The sequence below is a fragment of the Hemiscyllium ocellatum genome, chromosome 39 (assembly GCF_020745735.1).
Source record: "Hemiscyllium ocellatum isolate sHemOce1 chromosome 39, sHemOce1.pat.X.cur, whole genome shotgun sequence".
Classification (NCBI taxonomy): Eukaryota; Metazoa; Chordata; class Chondrichthyes; order Orectolobiformes; family Hemiscylliidae; genus Hemiscyllium; species Hemiscyllium ocellatum.
The window spans coordinates 38,606,973-38,627,106 of record NC_083439.1 but is presented as its reverse complement, the minus strand read 5'-3'; the positions used below and the strand labels follow the sequence as shown (position 1 = coordinate 38,627,106).

General features: G+C 40.2%; 1 protein-coding gene across 2 annotated transcripts in view; it reads left to right on the top strand.

Moving 5' to 3' along the window:
- The window catches only part of adamts17 (ADAM metallopeptidase with thrombospondin type 1 motif, 17), a 692,427-nt gene that overhangs the window by 302,705 nt on the left and 369,588 nt on the right, over positions 1–20,134 (top strand). For both annotated transcript variants that reach the window (XM_060853375.1, XM_060853373.1), the window contains one exon: positions 3,081–3,231. In XM_060853375.1, the coding sequence (XP_060709358.1) occupies positions 3,081–3,231 (151 nt within the window). The remainder of the gene's footprint in view (positions 1–3,080; positions 3,232–20,134) is intronic.

Genomic DNA, 20,134 nt, shown 5'->3' with positions numbered 1-20,134 from the left:
GGCTTGATCATAGAGAGTAGAGTTGGAAGGGTGTTTTTCTGACTGAAGATCTGTGACCAGTGAGTTCCACAGGGGACAGTGCTGGGGCCTCTGTCATTTTTAACATATCTAATATATAAATAATTTGGAGGAGAATGAACATGATCTCTTTTCGTAAGTTTGTGGTGACACAAAGATTGAGGGAGCTACGAGTAGTGAGGAGGATTGCTAGAGGATACAGCAGGGTGTGGATAGTCTGGAGATTTGGGTGGAGAAATGGGAGACAGAGTTTAATTCAGATAAATGTGAGGTGGTGCATTTTGGAAGGTCTAATGCAATTCTCTCCAGTAAATGTCAGAACCCTTTGTAGTATCAACATGCCAAGGGATCTAGGCGTATAGTTTTACAGTTCCCTGAAAGCAGCAACACAAAATGGAGAAGGTAATCATGAAGGTCTAGATCTCTCTGCCTTCTTTGATTGGGGCACAGAGTATAAAAATTGGCAAGTCATGTTGCTACTGTTTAGAATTTTAGTTAGGCCATATTTGGAATATTGCATGTAGTTCTGGTCGCCACACTACCAGCAGTATGTGGAGGCTTTGAAGAGCATACAGTGACAATTTACAAGGATGTTGCCGGGTTTGGAGGGTATTACATATGAGGAGAGTTTGAAGAAATTTGGTTTGTTTTCACTTGAACGTCAGAGGCTGAGAGGTGACCTGATACGAGCTTACAAAATTATAAGAGGCATGATTGGAATGTGATTTTTGAGAAGATTTGTAGCTCAGGTTGGTGATAAGTCTATAAGTTAGCTCACTGAGCTTGACAGTTTGTTTTCAGATGTTTCGTCACCATACTAGGTTACATCATCAGTGAGAGTCTCCGGTGAAGCGCTGGTGGTATGTCCCGCCTCTCTATTTATAGGGCTTGGTTTCTTAAGGGGAGTGATGTAATTTCCAGTTTTTTTTTCAAGGGAAGTTAGATAGAGTCTAAATCGATGTGTTTAGTGATGGAGTTCTGGTTAGAATGCCATGCCTCTCAGAATTCTCGTACATGTCTTTGTTTCACCTGTCTGAGGATGTGTGTGTTGTCCCAGTTAAAGTGGTGTGCTTCTTTGTCTGTATGTATACAAATTAGTGATAGTGGGTTGGGTGTTTTGGTGGCCAGTTGGTATTCATGTATCCTGGTGGCAAGTCCCCTGCTAGTTTGTCTGATGTAGTTTTTTTTTAAACCGTTCTTGCATGGTATCTTGTAAATGACGTTAGTTTTCTGGTGGGATCTAATGGATCCTTTAGGTTCATTTGTCACTGTTTAATTGTGTTGGTAGGTTTGTGGGCTACCATGATGTCAAGGGATCTGAGTAGTCTGGAAGTCATTTCTGATATGTCTTTGATGTAAGGTTACATGGCTATAGTTTTTGGTTGCGTTGTCTGTTTTTTTGCTTTTGTTTCTGAGGAATCAGCAGGTTGTGTTTATTTGTTACACGTCTTTCTTGAAAACGTATATTTTTCTTCTGCTTTTTGGAGCTCCTGAGTGCAGCAGTGTGATGTAGCTCATGTCTTGATGCAGCTTCATTTGTGGGTGTTGGGATGAATGTTTCTGACATTAAGTATTTGGCCTGTGTTTGTTGTTTTTCTGTATAAGCAAACAGCAACAAATGAACCTAAAGGATCCAATAGATACCACCAGCAAAACTAACATCACTTACAAGATGCCATGCAAGAACTGTAAAAAAAAACACTACATCGGACAAACTAGCAGGAAATTTGCCACCAGGATACATGAACACTAACTGGCCACCAAAAGACACGACTCACTCTCACTAGTTTGTATACATACTGACAAAGAAGGACAGCACTTTGACTGGGACAACGCACACATCCTCGGACAGGCGAAACAAAGATATGTACGAGAATTCTGAGAGGCATGGCATTCTAACCAGAACTCCATCACTAAACAATCGATTTAGATCCGATCTACTTTCTCTTAAAAAACACAGAAATGACATCGCCCACCTTAAGAAACCAAGACCTATAAATATAGAGGTGGAACATACCACCAGCGCTACACTGGAGACACACTCTGATGATGTTCCCTAGTATAGTGACGAAACATCTGAAAACAAGCCTTCAAGCTCAGCGAGCTACCTTACATAGTTAGCTTGGATAGAATAGTTTGTAAGAGTCTTTATTCCCCAGCATTGAAATCCATTATTTGGGTAAATAGGTTTAAGGTAAAAGGGCATAAATTTAGAGTAGATGCCAGAGGCAAGGTTTTTACATAAATGCCTGAAATGTGCTGCCAGAGGAGGAGTTACAAGTAGATAAAATAACATTGTTTAAGAGGCATCTTGACAGATATATAAATAAGTTTGGGAATAAAGGATACGGACTTCATAGAAGCAAAAGGTTTTCAGTTTAAAAAGGCTTGTATCAGTGCAGTCTTGGTAGGCTGAAGGGCCTGTTTCTCTGCTGTTCTGACTTGCTACCAAACTCACCCATCTGGCATACCATGTACCCAGAACCCTACTCACCTCACACTGCCACACTCACCTGCCCGGTACCCTAAAACTCACCCAAGCACTATAACCCCTCTATCAACTGCCATCCACACTTGCATATCCTTTCATAGCTGTTAAAGTGGTTGGCTCTGCTGCTGGATATATAAGTCTTAGAACTCAGCATACTGATTGATTGGGGTATGTGGTTTCTCTGAAGATTTTTTTCACTATTGTGTTTGCGGCTTCTTGGGTAACTTTGTAACAGGAGCGGTTTGACCAGGAAACCTCAGCACAAAGACATCTGATCGAAATATCTGGACTATGTCTATTATGTCTTAGTACTTACATACAGGTTAGTTTGTATTGGTGGTAATATGAGGAGGGGGAAGATGTGACTGTCTCCAAATACAGTTACCATGACTCCCTGGCAATTGCCCTATGCTCCACCCAGTGGCCATGTTACATATCGCAGTGGACAGAGCTTCACAGTAGTGCAGGTTAACTCTTTCACATCCATTACCATTGACCAAGATTACTTATTTTCTTTGTGGAAAATATTGAGTGTTTTGTTTAATAAAACATTTGCCTTTGTTATTAACAGGTCAAAAGTCAGTGCCTGCCTCTTGGAAACTGACCCTAGAAGTCACTATATAACGCGGCTACCTCCCAAACTGCCAGGCATGCACTATAGTGCTGATGAACAGTGCCAGATTCTTTTCGGAGCCAATGCAACCTTATGCAAAGATATGGAGGTAATTCTTTACAGTGCTAACCTTAACTGTAACGTAATTATGATTGGTTGGAATTTTATAGCAAAGCACAAAGTCTCTACTTCGCCATCCTCCCATTTCAAATATAGAGTTGTAAATAAATCCAAATGTAAAACAGCTCAAAACAATCCTAGAACACTTGCACTGTATCAGATTTTTTTATAAGACAGTTAACATAACATTTGCAGAGTTTCTGCTTGTAAATGCACCTGCAGAAAAGCAACACAAGTCTCCATGTATTTTTGACAGGAGTATCAATGACACTTGCTAGCTTAATTTCTTACAAAATCAATTCTCCACATAGAACGGGAAAAACTGGAGGGACCAGCAGACTAAGAGATCTTTAGATTTTGCTTCAAGTTTTATTTTTCAGAAACTGCAACTTATTATTAAGTGTCCAAGGGGTTTTACTGAAGGGGAGGCAGAAACAACACAGGTTAAAAAGATTAATTAACAGCTCTGTCACTAGCAACTTGCTTGTATAGCACCTTTAAATGCTTCATAGAAGAGTTGTGCAACTACTTTGAGCTTGAACAGCTTCAGAAACAAACTGATTAGTTTTGAGTAAAATGAAGCATAAAGCCTCTTAAAAAGAAATCAGTTTGAAAAAGATCATAATACGCAGGTCAAAAATATGCTTCTGAATACAACTGCAGGGAAACAACACAAGTCTGCCCACTTCCTAATTCGACTGTCAATTCAACTTCCTAAAATGGTTTCTTATCTCACAGACTAAAGTACAAAAGGGCAGAAGTCATGCTTCAGGTATACGAAGTCTTGGTTAAATGACATCTAGAGTTACTAAGGGTAACTTTGGGCACCATACATTAGGAAGGATATCTCAATCATGGTGCAACCTCATCTTTTAGGTTTGGCAGAATGTAAAGTGGACTCGAGTTAAGTTTTGAGGGGAGGTCACACAAACTAGCATTTCATACCTGGAATTTAAAAGATTAAGGAATGACTTAATTGAAGTTTCCATGACATTAAGGGAAACAGTTGAGGGTAGATAAAGAGAATGTATCCCTTCTTGTGGAGAAGCCGGTGTTGGACTGGGGTGAACAAAGTTTAAAAAATCACACAAACCACCTAAAAGATGAAAGACTGAACAATCCAGATTTGTTCAATCTATTACAGTATGACACTGTAATCTTCTACTATAAATTCTGTGTTTTATGATCTTTAACTCCACAACCATCTGATAAAGGAGCAGCGCTCCGAAAGCTAGAACTTCCAAATGCACCTGTTGGACTATAACTTGGTGTTGTGTGATTTTTAACTCTATCCCTTTTTGTTCGGGAGGGAAGGATAAGAGAATGTAGTTGAAAACTTAAAATCAGAATTTCAGCAGCGAATTCTGGAAACAGTTCTGCAGACAAAAGCCAACTGAAGGTTTGGAACTCTCTTCCTCAGATGGGAATTATTGCTAGATTACTTGTTAATTTTTAAATCTAAGATTTATCATTTTCTTATTGATCTAAGTTATTAAAAGCTTCATGACAATTGTAGATTGGTTACAGATCTGCTCTGGTCTCATTGGTAGGGCAGGTTTGAGGTGCTAAATGGCCTGTTCTCCATGTTCAATTCTCCATCATCACTTCACTTGGAAAACAGGTGAATTATGAGCAATTGTGCTTCAAGTGAAAAACTGATGTCTCATACAATGAGGATGCCAGTATTTTAATAGCTACAAAATTGCCCATTGACAGCCAGCTCCACAAAACCCAGTTTCCCACCTGCAGGTTTCACGCCAAGCCACATGCCATCCTGACTTGGATCTGTCACTGAGTCAAAATCATGGAATACCATTCCTAATAGCTCTGTTGATGTATCTGCCAAGGATAGCTGCAGCTTAAGAAAGTGGGTTACCGTCAGCTTCTCAAGGACAATTAAGAATGGGCAATAATTGCTGACCACATTCTGTAGAAGAATGAAAAGAAAAATGAATTAATATTTGAAAAAATTGACTCCGTCTTGTGTGAGACAGAGGTAAGTTCCCTTGAGACTCACACCTTTATATTAGTGCCAGCAAAATTTTGAGGTTTTGGAAATGGGGCAGGAATCTGCAGGAAGCAGGTCCCATCCCCCAATTTTAAACATCTATGGAGTCGATCTGGCTGAGTGGAAAGCGGGACTTATTTTCTCTATTTTGATTCCATCTGCCAACTTGTCTTGCCTTCCTTTTCCCATCTTTTGGTTAACATGCTATTTCTCCAGGGGAAGCTTGTGACTGTTGCTCGAATGTTAGTGTCTGATGTTCTGCCCTGTTGTGTTCCTGAGATGGACCATGAGCATCAGGAGATGATCTAAAGGAACTGATGTCATCAGCTGACCCTAGCTCACTTTTAGGCAGGCACAAAGTGCGTTCTGTCTGGGCTTTGGTTGCACTATGCAATTTATTGCTGGCTTCATGGATTTTAGTTGATAAATGCAAACTATGAATGCATGCAGCATGATATTACTAGGCAGCGAGCACCATCTAAACCGCTCCATTTCAGCTAACTGAAGTCTGGAAACACATGTGCCACAGTGGCAGCTGAATAAGAGATCTGTAAAATAGGAGCTTTGTTCTTGCATGAATTTCATAAAGCTTTGACCTTACTCATGTTGAACCTTTTTTGAGAGCATATGGAGCTGATTAGGGAACATGAAAGAAACAATGAAGAGCAGATGGAATCTGAGACTGATTTTTCCAAGTCTATCCTTTACCGTACTCTACTGGTGAGATAGTGGAGGGGTACATTTCATCTAATGTTGCCTGTTTCTCATCTGACAAACAGGGTGACTGTTAATTGAACATCAGCAGGTAGTGATGGGCTGATGGGAACTCCATTGAAGCCCAAAGTGTGTGTTAATGCAATTTTCAAGGCATCTCTCCTCAATCCCCTCCTTCCTTTGCATGCTTTCAATATTTTCTTGTTGCAACCAGAATTGAGCACAGCATTGTAGCTCAAATGATTTAAATGTCAGGGTTACCTCACAAGGTTGGTTCAATATTGACCTCTAACAGACTCCAGCATCTAATTTGCTTTACTCACTGCACTGACCATGGTGTGAAGCTTGGAGTTTATTGTGAATCAGTACCTTACATCATTATTGCTTTCCACATTCAGGCATTTATTGCTGTTTGGTTTTCAGTTACTTTGGGATTTTTGTCAGCATGTGAAGCTTTTTGCATTCCTCTTCATTAAATTTCACATGACACCTGCCAGTCCAATTCCCAAGTAACTCAAATCCTCCTTTTTTTTAATCCTATGCAGCTCTCCAGTTCAGCTTTACATTTTAAAAGCTTAGTCTCATCTTAGCCCCACTACTGGTGACTCCTAGCTTCAGATAATTTATTCAACAAAGTCTCAAATTGGTGACCTCATTGGTAATATCCTCCTTGACTATGACAATCCCCATGCTGCCAACTCTTGTGTTCTGCCAATTAATTATGCACGTACTGTGAAATTTCTATTGATGCCTACTTTCTTTGCAAAAGGAACCACACTTCAGCAAATGTTTTGCTGAAGTGAATACTGAAAAAACTGCAGATGCTGGAAATTAGAACCACAAAGTGGACTTGCTGGAAAAGCTGAGCAGGTCTGGTAGCATTTGGTAGAATTCTGAGGAAAGGTCACTTGACCCAAAACATTAACTCTTGATTTCTCTACACAGATGCTGCCAGACCTGCTCAGCTTTTCCAGAAATATCTGTTTGTGTTTGCCTTACTGAAGTTCCCTGTGCAGTACATATCCTGTCATATATATAATGTTCCTTTGTCCCTTCATAATAGAAATCCAGTAGTCTAATCTTAAGGATCAATACTTCCTATTTTTCACCGTAATTTATTCTGCTCCATGATATTATCATTGTTAAAGGTATTGTAACTTGATCCACGTTACATTTAGTTTACTGGATAACTTTTGCTTTTTTTAAAACTTGCTGCAAGATCTACTTTTTCATTCCAGGTATCTCTCTAATATTCAGTCAATTTAAAAACATTTAAGCCAGCATTTCCCTAGTTTTACTGCCTTGGTTCCTTCAGGATCCTCAGATGCATCTTATTGGACTTTGGGAATTAATGAACTTGGGCTTGGGCAGATGTTTGCTCACCGTATCGGCAAATGACATGGAAATAACACAACTTACCTGTACCTTATATTTCCCTTTTCTTGGTCATTAACCACCAGCTACTTCTTTGATAAAAGCTGCAAAAGAAAAATCTGTAATAAATTCATCCCAAGGAAAAAGAAGAATACCAATAGGAGGATGAGACAACCATGGCTGACCAGGGAAGTCTGGGATAGCATAAAAGCAAAAGAGAAAGCATACAATGTGGTGAAGGGCAATGGGAAGCCAGAGGATTGGGAAGCTTACAAAGACCAACCGAGGACAACAAAGAGAGAAACAAGGAGGGAGAAGATTAAATATGAGGGTAAGCTAGCCAGTGATATTAGGGAAGATTGCAAGAGTTTCTTTAGATACATAAAGGGCAAAAGAGAGGCAAAAGTGGACATTAGACTGCAGGAAAATGATGCTGGAGAACGAAGAAATGGCTGAGGAATCAAAATAAGTATTTTGCATCAGTATTCGTGGTGGAAGACATGAATAATATCCCAAACATTCAAAAGAGTTGGGGGGCAGAAATGAGTACAGTGGCCATGACCAGGGAGAAGGTGTTAGAAAAACTGAAAGTGAAGATAGCTGAGGAGATAGTGGAGCCTTTCAGCTGTCACTGGAGTAAGGGAGGGTCCCAGAGGGCTGGAAAATCACTAATGTAGCCCTCCTGTTTAAGAAAGGAGTAAGGAAAAAGATGGAACATTACAAGCTGATTCACCTGAACTCAGTTGTTGGTAAAATTTTGGAGTTCATTGTGAAGGATGAGATTTCTGACTACTTGGAAGTGCAAGGCAAAATCAGCATGGTTTCCTCAAGGAGGGGGGTCATGCCTGACAAATCTATTAGGATTCTTTGAACAAGTAACAAACAGGTTAGACCTAGGAGAGCAAATGGATGTTGTCTACCTGGGCTTCAAGAAGGCATTTGATAAGGTGTCACAGAAGGCTGCTGAGTAAGATCAGGGTCTATGGTGTTAGAGGCCAGGTACTAGCATGGATAGAAGATTATCTGTCTGTCATAAGGCAGAGATTGGGGATAAAAGTCTCTTTCTCAGGGTGGAAGGTGGTGTTCCATAAGGATTGGTGCTGGGATCACAACTTTTCACTTTACACCTTAACGATCTGGATAAAGGAACTGAAGGCATTCTAGTGAACTGCGAATGATAGGTGGAGTGGTGGAGAGTATTGAAGAGGGATGGAGGCTGCAGAAAGATTTAGACAGGTTAGGAACGTGGGCTAAAAAATGACAAATGAAATACAATGTGGTAAAGTGTGAGGTCGTGCATTTTGTTAAGAAGAATAGATGCATGGGATATTTTCTGAATGAAAAGAAATTTCAGAAACCTAGAGTGCAAAGGGGCTGGGCAGTCCTAGTCCAGGGTTCTCTTAAGGTGAACTTGCAAGTTGAGTTGGTAATTAGGAAGGCAAATGCAATGTTGTCATTCATCTCAAGAGGACTAGAATTTAAAAGCAAGTCTGAGACTTTATAATGCTCTGGTCAGACCACATTTAGAGTATTGTGAGCAACTGGGGGCTCCATACCTCAGGAAGGTTGTATTGGCCATGGAGAAGGTCCAGATGAGCTTCACGAGAATGGTCTCAGGAATGAAAGGCTTAACTTACGAGGAACATTTGAGGACTCTGGAACTATACTCGATGGAGTTTAGAAGAATGAGGGCGGATCTGATTGAAACTTGCAGAATGCTAAGAGGCCTGGATAGAGTAGACGTTGGGAAGATGTTTCCATTGATACAAGAGATGAGGACCTGAGGGGACAGCCTTAAAGTAAAGCCCATTTAGAACAGAGATAAGGAGAAATGCCTCTAGCCAGAGAGTCGTAAATCTGTGAAATTCATTGCCACGGAAGGCAGTGGAGACCAGATCATTGAGTTTGTTTAAAACAGAGATAGATAAATTCTTGATTGCCAAGGGGATTAAAGGCTACGAAGTGGGAAAATTGTGTTGAAAAACCCATCAGCCATGATCTATTGGCAGATCAGAATTAATGGGCCGAATGGCCTAATTTCTGCTCCTATGGACTTATGGTCTAAATATTAAAATATGTCCACTAGCAATTTTTTTCTAGTTGTCTTCTCAATCCCTGAATTTAGTTAAAGCACTGATTATATGCATTATCTACCCCCTTTCAGGCAGAACCCAACTTGTTTGCATAAACTTCTGTTCCAACATTTAAAGAACAAAACTCTGGATTTTCTACACCAAAGTTTTTGCCTGATTGAGGTCGGGCTACTTTCTGTTTCTTCGCTAGCACGTGGCACAGATAGTATTTCAGAAAGTACTGCACGCCACATTCTTTCCTTAAACTTCAGGATTTTTCTGTTGGTTATTCTAGAGGAGGCAGACTATTATCTGGAAGACAAACGTGAGGTCTGCAGATGCTGGAAACCAGAGTTTAGATCAGACTGGTGCTGGAAAAGCACGGCAGGTCAGGCAGCATCCGAGGAGCAGGAAAATCGATGTTTCGGGCAAAAGCCTGATGAAGGGCTTTTGCCCGAAACGTCGATTTTCTTGTTCCTTGGATGCTGCCTGACCTGCTGTGCTTTTCCATCAGCACTCTGATCTGTTATCTGGAAGGTCTGAGTTTCTCATCTGCAAATCTTCCTCCAATTTCTGTTCCTAACTCTTGCCTCCCAAATATGGTATTGGTGATTTTAGAGTGTGAACTTCATAGCAAGATTTATAATATGCAGGGACACTGCATGTTTAGAACACTTTAATATTGTATCATTATCTTTTAAGAGTCTGGATGTAGTGTGGAAATGGAATGTCAGTTGGTCTGTATTGCTGATGTCACTGGTTTCAAACAATATTATTGTAGTGGCTTATTGGCAATGGAACAGCTGTCTATAACAAATTGGGATCACATTTTAGTGCTGTTTCTCTGATCCTACTGCGCAGGTGTAGAGTTTTTATCAATTTTTTTAAGTCCTTTGAATATAATCTTTCTGTGAGTTCTTGTATAAAATTTCTATTTCTGTAGCTGTTTGCAAATTTAGTTCAGTTTCTTTTACCTTGTATGCTGAATGCTTCTAAATAGCAAAAGGGTGGTCTTTACTTATGATTAAATTAGTCCAGTCCTTGATTATGAATAATGGCATTGGAGGCTAAGATCCTTTGTTTCCAGCAAGTGTGACATCCTTTTTTCAGGGAAGTCAGTTAGCTCAGTTCACTGGATAATTGGTTGATTTGCAATGCTAAGTGAGACCAACAGTGTAGGTTGAGTTCCTGCAATAACTGAGGTTACTGTGAAGGATTCTCTTTCTCAACCTCTCCCCTCACCTAAGCTGTGTCTACCCTCAGGTTAAACCACTACCACCATATGTCTCTCTCTGACGAGAGAGCAGCCTATGGTCTGGTAAAACTATGGTGATTTTACCTTTTCTTGTTTGAACCTTTAAATTGAGACGGAGGCAAAAGAACTGAAGATGCTGAAAACCAAAGTAGATACACAGGAGGCTGGAGGAACACAGCAAGCCAGGCAGCATCAGGAGATGGAGAAGTCGATGTTTTGGGTATCACCTTTCTTAAGGAATGGAGGTGGGGAAAGGGGGAGCTGCAGATTAAAGGGTTGGGGGGGAGGATTATGCGTCGGAGAGGGTCGGAATGATGAGGTAGTGATTGGTGATTACAAGTGGTGGGTACAACCTGGTTAGTCGATTGGAGGGATGAATCTGGTTGGTAGCTGGAAGGAGCTGAAGGGCCGGAGAGGCCGCTTTATTACTTTTCTAGATTGTTTATGAATATCTACAACCTTTGAGTACAACCTTTCATTGCACCTTTCTGCTCAAAAGCCACCAAAGCTGTACAGCAACAATAGAGTAACAAAGTACAGGTGTGTCAGATGAGTTCCTGGGATCAAGGGTTTGCTGTATTATTTGTGGTTGTGTAAATTGGGCCTGCACTCTGGAGTTTAGAGGAATGGTGCTGATCCCACTGCAGTCCACAGAGATTGTGAAGGGGTTTGAGAAGGGTTTGTGGGAGGTTTGTGTTTCCCCTGCTGGGCAATCAAGAACAGGGAGAATGTTGAAGGAAGCAGCTTCAGCATTCTGGTGCCCAGTATGACCAAGGGAAAAGAGTTATAGACCTTCTCTTGGCTTGTCTTCTCGGTTTAAACATTGTAAACTAAGCGAGTTTTGAGAAGATTTCTAGCTCAGGTTAAGATTCTGGATGTAGGTTTGCACGCTGAGCTGGGAGGTTCATTTCCAGGCGTGTCGTCACCCTACTAGATAACATCTTCAGCGGGCCTCAGGTGAAACAGTGCACATGATTTCTGCTTTCTATTTATATGCGTAAATAGAAATGAACCTCCCAGCTCCGCGAGGAAACCTACATCCATTGTAAACTAAAAAAGGATTCACATTTCTGTGGTATTTTTTATCACTCCAAACCATTCCCAGAAAATGAAGTACTTCTAAAAATAGTCACTGCTGTAATGTCGGAAACACAGCAGCTAATTCATGTACAGCAAGATCCCTTAAAAGCAATAAATTAAGTAATGTTAGTTGAATGTTGACCAGAAGACTTGAGGTAACACCTGCTGTGACTGAATTGTGCCTTGAGATCAACATCTACCTGGGGGAAGACACAACCTTGGTTTCATGTTTCACCTAAAAGGTTTCATTTAATTGTACTATAAAAATATGAAAACAGATTTAAGTACATGGAACCAAGTGCAGGTGGAACCAAGTGCAGGAAACACAAGCTGCATAAAAGCTCAGATATGCTGCAGCTGTTACCAATCTCTTTTCTGACTCAGTGGACACTAACGGGCTCCTCGAGGAATATTTCAGATATGACTTTATTTATAGAGTACATTGAGAGGAAAAATGCATGGACATCTGTTTGGATGCAAGTTGTCAAACAAGGTACAAACCCTGAGATCTGCTGTCAGGAGACATAAAAAGGCCCTTATATAAAAGTAGCAAGTGAGTCGTATTTATTATGGTGATTAATGTTTTATAGAGAGAATAATTTATTTCTAATGTTCCTAGTTTACTGACTTCGATGCCCTGGGTTTGTAATGTATTCTATATAGTATTTGATCCACCTCTATAAAGGTGGCCTCTTTATCTTCGTTCAGGGAGGCACAGCCTGCATCTGTGTACTCTTTGCTCGTAACTGCATGTTTAGATTTGAGGATTCTATCTCATTGCACTTCTGTGAATCACTCCTAAAGCGTCTGTGCCCATAACACAGTCCTCAGGGAATGGCTTACCCAAACGATGATGTGGCTTCAGTATAATGACCACAGACTTTGTTGGGGCCAGGATGAACTAGAGGAGCACAAGGCTCTGGTTATGAAGAGATTCATCTGGAGGGATGGATGGGAGGAAAAGGATGATCGGGGCAACCTTTCCCCGACAGCAACCACATTGAAAGTATCTGGAAATAGGCGGGAGTAACTTCACAGTATCTCCCACTCATTTTTCTTTAGTGTCAATCTCGGGTTGAGTGGTGGAAGCTCATCTGTTGAACAAAAGTTCATGGTTTTACTTTGACTAGATGGTGGAACTGTTCCATCTTCTAAGTATTTAAATGTGGTATTAATAATATGCTGCAAAATCTCATAAAATTACTTATCTCATAAATAACCTGAAACCAGCTTACTTTATTTTTACTTTAGGTTTGCTGCTGATGACTGAATTACCATTAACTGTTTTATTTTTGCTTCTGTCAGTACAGTAAACCCACCATGAAATTTGTATTGGGAATAACCCTATATAAAAGGGTAAATATTAACTCCAAAAAATTTGGAGGTGCGGGGTTTCAGGTGAGATATTAGGTTTTAAATTTGTTCCCACCTTGCCCACTTTCAGGTTCAACCTGAAGCAGGACAATTGTCAGGCAATCAGTCTGCTCCCAGGAAGTGGATTGTAAATTTGAATGTTTTAATGAGGTTGGCAGCTTCAGATTGAAGCAGGTTTCTGAAGAGACTCTTAAGACACTTCAGGTGAAGTTAAGTGTCTTTAGAGGATAGCTTGTGGGCCAGGAGTAGCAAACATGGTTGCAATTTTGCATCTTGCTTCGAATCATATCTCCCCTCCAATTCTCGTCCAGACTGTCAATCATGCTGTCTCCTTGGTGGTCGGGTGGAGGGAGAACATTGGCTGAGAAGCAGGTGAGTACCGCTCAGTCAAAACTTCACATCATCTTTCAGCATTGTCAAATCTAGATACCTGATCTTGGCTCTTTAGCAAGTCATTTTAATCCCTGGCGCAAAGTCAATTTCTATCCCTTCTACACATAATGACCACCCAATCGGAGCTGTGTTAATGATGGGAGCCTCTCTACAATGACTAATTGGATCTGACTGGAAAGTACACTCACTTTGAGATTCCTGAGATTTTCTGATATCTCCCAGATATTCTACTAGACATCACTGTAGGAGCTCTGTAAGAGTAGTGTCATAGTCCCGGCCATTTATAGCTACTTTATTGAAGATCTGTCCTCCAACAGGAGTCGGAAGTGTGGATTTTCACTGATGACTGCATAAATGTTCAGCACCATTCGCAACTCATCAGTCACTGAAACAATCAGCTCTATATGCAGCAAGACCTCATGTTGAGATTATGTGTGAGACGAATGTAATTTTCCACTGAAGTGCTAAGCCATGACCATCTCACATAAGAGAGAATCTAACCATCTTCCTTTGACATTCAATGATATTACCAGCAGTGTTACCACCATGCAATGTCCTCGATCAGAAAATGAACTGGGCCCTCATGACACAAATCGGGAGTGTGAATACTTGTGTGGTTGAGTACACCTCCAACAATATTGAAGAAGCTCAACTCCACAAGACAGAGCAGCTCACTTGATTGCCAACCATTCACCACTTTTAAGTTTACTCCCTTCACTGCTAAAACACAGTATGTACCATCCAGAGGATGCATTACAGTAATTCATTTTCAATGGCATTTTTCAAATCCACAATATTTACCACAAGAGCAGCAGTCTCACTATCTGCATGCACTTCTCCAAGCACACACATTCCTTACTTGCAATGATACCTCTGTTTGTATACCACATTGCATCTCTCAGAGGCTACCATTATCTTTTTGACACCAATAGGGATGGGCAATAATTTCTTTCCCAGTGATATTTGCAGAACTAACTTAAAAATAAACCCTTGCTCGAAGCTTGCAGGCTTTTTCAGGATGTCCTTCCATGAATTTTTTAAGTAGTGAAATTACGAACTTGTAATTTTATTACTTAAAAATGATTTAGAGAGCTGATATGCATGAGAAGAGGAAACATTTTGCAGACTCCGAATTCAGGAATATTAAATAACTGGAAACTTTATTTGGCTCACTCAGTGAATGGGGAGGGCTGTGATTCCTTCGTTGTGGAGAAGGAGGGCAGGGGAGACGCCACTTAAATAGGGCAGCTTAACAGGCCAATGAAAACAACAGGTATATTTTTATCTGGTCTCCTTCCTATCGTAAAGATGTTGTGAAACTTGAAACGTTCAGAAAAGCTTTACAAGGATGTTGCCAGGGTTGGAGGATTTGAGCTATAGGGAGAGGCTGAACAGGCTGGGCTGTTTTCCCTGGAGCGTCGGAGGCTGAGGGGTGACCTTATAGAGGTTTACAAAATTATGAGGGGCATGGATAGGGTAAATATGCAAAATCTTTTCCCTGGGGTTGAGGAGTCTAGAACTAGAGGGCATAGGTTTAGGGTGAAAGGGGAAAGATATAAAAGAGACCTACGGGGAACTTTTTCACTCAGAGGGTGGTGCGTGTGTGGAATGAGCTGCCAGAGGATGTGGTGGAGGCTGGTACAATTGCAACATTTAAAAGGCATTTGGATGGGTATATGAATAAGAAGGGTTTAGAGGGATATGGGCCGGGTGCTGGCAGGTGGGACTAGATTGGGTTGGGAAATCTGGTCGGCGTGGACCGAAGGGTCTGTTTCCATGTTGTACATCTCTATGACTAGTTGAATGTGATGGCTTACCCATGTATTTATTTCCAAATCATATGTGTCTAAATTAAATAAATTTCAAGAAGAGGTGGGAAATTTTGCTGTTAAAACCTTGAGTTTCTATGTGTAAGATCTGGGCTGTCTAGTCAGTAACTTCTGTGCCACATTTCCCATTGCCATGACACTGTTCATTCCTCATTCCAAATCTTTTCCCCATGGCAAACGTGCCTAAGATGAGAGGATGTAACAGTCCCAACAGGTTTATTTGGAAGGTGAGAGACTTAACAAACAATCAGGTCTTTTTCAATATATAATTTCAATTTCATCACACTGTAAACCTTTGCTATAAATTCTGTGTCTTACGATCTTATACTCCACACCACCTGATGAAGGAGCAGCACTCTGAAATCTAGTGCTTCCAAAAAAGCCTGTTGGACAATAACCTGGGTGTTTTGTGATTTTCAATGATATGTTTATGTGGATCTTAGATATAGTGTACTCATATGGCATCACTACTACTAGATCTTCATCGCAGTAGCACTTTCACAACTTTTAACTGAAAATCACACCCTTGTTCCAATGCTACCAGACACTGATTGGTAACTGAGAGAAACATAGATTTCTAAATCACTCATTAAATGGTTATTTTATTGCATAAAATCTGCCCCCCTACATCTGGCTCAGTAACTCTGTGTTATAACTTAATGTTGTCATGTGGAGTTATTTTATTCTTAGTCATAGTCTGTTTCCGTTGTGTTTTAAACAAGAGAAAACAAAAGCCCAAAACACCTAAAATAATATTGTTGCTTAGTTTAAAATGAGCAGTTGAAATTGAGAAGAGAACGGCTGGTGTTCGCATCGGTGCTGCTGTTTATGAACCTGGCCTCTTGAACCAGCTCATGTCTTTAATGTTCGTTGAGTATGCAGCTGTACCCACTGAGCAAATACATTAGATGAATTCTCCGGATGCTAGTTGCACAAGCAGGATTTCGGCACTGCTCATGTTTGCTTGTAATATTTTAAAATACTCATTATTTTATCACTTCTTTCTCAACTGGTTAAACTGGTATTTAGTGCAGTAATTATTTAATATGTAAATGAAACATTTTCTGATCCATGTTTCTGTTACATTGCTGAAAATTATGCTTCTGCTGATAGGGTTTTCTGCTCTGAGCTGCTCCACGTATTTAATAATTTGTAGTTTAATAACTCACTAGGCTTTTGACTGGCAAGGTTATTATTTGAATGAAATGTTTCAGGTGTTAAATGTCTTTCCGTTCCATCTTAAAGGAAGCATTAAAAACAAATATTCTAAGAAACTACTCACTTTGGCTAGGTATGCTATTCTTCATGCATTGTAAATGAGCTCAGGTAGGCATCACAATCTATAAAATCTAGCAGAAATTACCTGTTCAATTTTCATAGATATGCTGATCAACTTTGTAACACATTGGAACTGAAGGAGGCAATTCTGCCCCTCAGACCTATTCCACCATTCAGCCAGATCATAGTTGCTCTGTAACTTAACTGTTTACTCACCTTCTTTCTATAACCCCCAAGACCCTTGCATAACAAAAAGCTATCAGTGTTTATGTTGACTCCCATGTCAACAGCCTTATGACATTACTATGACCAAAGAGGTACTCACAAACATAAAACAAAGACCAAGAGTAGGCCACTCATCTCTTTGAGCTAGTTCTGCAATTCAATGGGTGATCAGATTTTAACTTCAACTCCACAGTCCTGCACATCCCCAATATCTTTCATCCTCTTGGAAATATAAAAATATTTAAACATTTTGCATTCACAGCCTTTTGGGGAAAGGAATTCCAAAGACTCTGAACTCTCTGAGAGGAAAAAAAAGTTTCCTCATTTCTGTTTTAAATGGGCAACCCCATATTTTTAAACTATCACCCCTAGTTCTAGATTCTCCTCCAAAAGGAAATATCTTTTCTACATTGACCAGGTCAAATCCCCTCAATATCTTATATTTTTTAATTGAGTCACTCAAATTCTTCTAAATTCCAGAGCATACTGACTTAGCCTATCTGTATTTTCCTCCTAAGGCAATCTGTCCATTCCAAGACCTCCTTAGAGTGCATTAATAACCTTCTGTCAACACTGTGACCAGTACTGTACACTACTCCAGATGTGGTCTCACCGATGCACTGTATACCTGAAACATAACCTTTCTACGCTTGCGTTCAGTTATCTCATAATGAACTGTAACATTCTGTTAGCTTTCCTGATTACTTGCTGTATCTGCATACTAACCTTCCATAATTGGAACCTCTTATCATTTACATTATGTGTTTTTGTTTTGTGGCTAAAGTGGGCAATTTCACACTTTTCAATGTGTTACTCCATTTGCCAGATCTTTGACCACTCATTGATCTACTATATCTCTTTAGTGTCAGCAAATTTGGATACCATACCTTTGGTCCCAATCACTTGTATAAATTCAGTGTAGGGAATCTGTGATTCTAACTTGTAAAGAGCTGAGGTACCTGCAACAACACTTGTGGCACATCGCCTGTGACATTCTACCAGCCTGAAAACGACCCATTTGATGTCATTTGAAAGTCAGTATGATTTTTTGAATAAACGTTATCCAATCAAACCAACTTGTAATCACTCTGATGAGCTTTTCTTTTATTCATTGACAGAATATGGGCAATATTGACCATCATTTATTGCCCATCTCTAATTGCCAGAAGGAGTTAAAATCAACCAGATAGCTGTATATCTGGAATCACATGTAGACCAGAAGATAAAGACAGATGCTTACCTTTCTAAGGGACATTATTGAATCAATGGGTTTCCTAACAGTGGTCAGAATCAGAGGGGTTTTGCAACAGCGGTCAGCTCTTAGGCCATCTGCTTGTTCTAGATTTTTATTCAGTCCAGATTTCACTACCTGCCATTGTAGTATTCAACCTCCTATTGCTAGAGCATTAACCTGGGATTCTGGATTGCTAGCCAAGTGTGCCCCTCCTTCCTTGTATTAATTGATGCCAGGAGCTGACATTAAATTAGAAGAATATTGAGCATAGTGCCCCACCCCACTAACACGATGAAGAGTTCTGTTTGAAAATAATGATTCTTTTGTTGCTGTAGCAAATGATTTGATGATAATTAGAAACATTCTGACATCATTCAACAACACTCACCAACATGCTGCTCATCATCAAGATCACTTTTTTTAATTGTTCGATGAAAGGATGTGTGTATTGCTGCATGGCCCAATATTTATTGCCCACCCTAATTGTGCTTGAAATAATAGTGGCGAGGTGTTGCCGTGAACTTGTGAGTTCCCACAGAACGTTCTGTAGATTGTACACACTGCTACCACTGTGCATTGGTAGTAGAGACAGTGAATGTTGAAGCTGTTGGGTGCCACTCACGTGGTCTGTGATGAGCGTCTTGAGTGTTGTTGGACCTGCACTCATCCATGCAAGTGAAGAGTATTCCAACACGCGCCTTACTTTCTGTGCCTTGTAGGTGGTGGACAGGCTTTGGAGAATTTTGAGGTGAGTTACTTGCTGCAGAATCCCCAGCATCTAACTTACTCTAGTAGCCACAACATTTATATGGTTGTTCAGTTGGGTTTTTCATCAACAGTAAACTCCAGAAGATTGAGAGTGGGGGCTTCCACCTCTCTTGCTTTATTATTGCTTTATTATTATAACCCCTCTGATTATTGCTTTGTGCTTGTGTGGTGTGAACATTACTTGTCATGTATCTGCCTAAGACTGAGTGTGTAGCTGTTTTGTTGCCAGCGGGCACAGATTACTTCAGTACCTGATGAGTTGTAAATGGTGGTGAACACTGTAAAATTATAAGAAAACATCCCTACGTTTGAACTTGTTCTGAGGAAATGATTTTTTTACATTATTCTCCAATGGGATATTGGCTTTGCTGGAAAGTCCAGCATTTGTTGCCGATTCGTAGTTGCCCTTTAACTGAGAGGTTGGCTAGACACTTCAGAAGCCAGCTAAGTGTCAACCATGTTGGCATGTATCTGGAGTCAAAGGTGGCCAGACCAGATCAGATTTCCTTCCTTGAAAGATACTAATGTACCAGGCACATTTTACATTAATCATTGGTAACTGTCATGGTCACCATCACTGAGGTTAGTTCTTAATTCTAGATTTATTAATTGAATATAAATTCCAACCGGTGCCATGGATTTCAATTCAGCCAGCTTGGTCAATAGTGGTGCTACTGAGTCACTTTGTGTGGATGAATGTTGAAGTCCCCCCATCTCTTTAACATGTGGGAATACAGATTCATTCCCCAAAGGTAATCAGCTAGAGGTTTCCGTGCCCATGTTTGACTTGATAGGTTTGATGTTGGCAGCTATATACCACAGTTTCTTCCACCTCTGAGATATATCCTGAGGCAGTGAAGAAGTAATCTGGGATATTGTCACTGAGGTATGATTTGGGGAAGATAACTGTTTAGCTATTCTTAACAAAGCTGTGGTTTTATTGTGATGACAAGCTGGAACACTGAAATAACACAGGCATTTTTAGCCCTTAATTCCAAAATATCTTTTTAAAAAGAGGGCTGTTACAGCGACAAAACGATTACAGAGGTAAATTTAGTGGTTGTATGGCAAAAGTTCTATATACAGCCAATGGCATGTAACACCTAAAGGTGACCGATTACCACTTGAGATAATAGCTATCGTGGTTAAAAGAGAGTTTATACAGTAGTTTATGTGAAGTTTTTGGGTAGTGGAGTAGAATCTGCCATGCTTGCCATGGAAGTCACAGCTTGGAAACAGCTAGAAAATACCCCTGCACTGACAGTAAAGAAAGTGACAAAATCTTTCA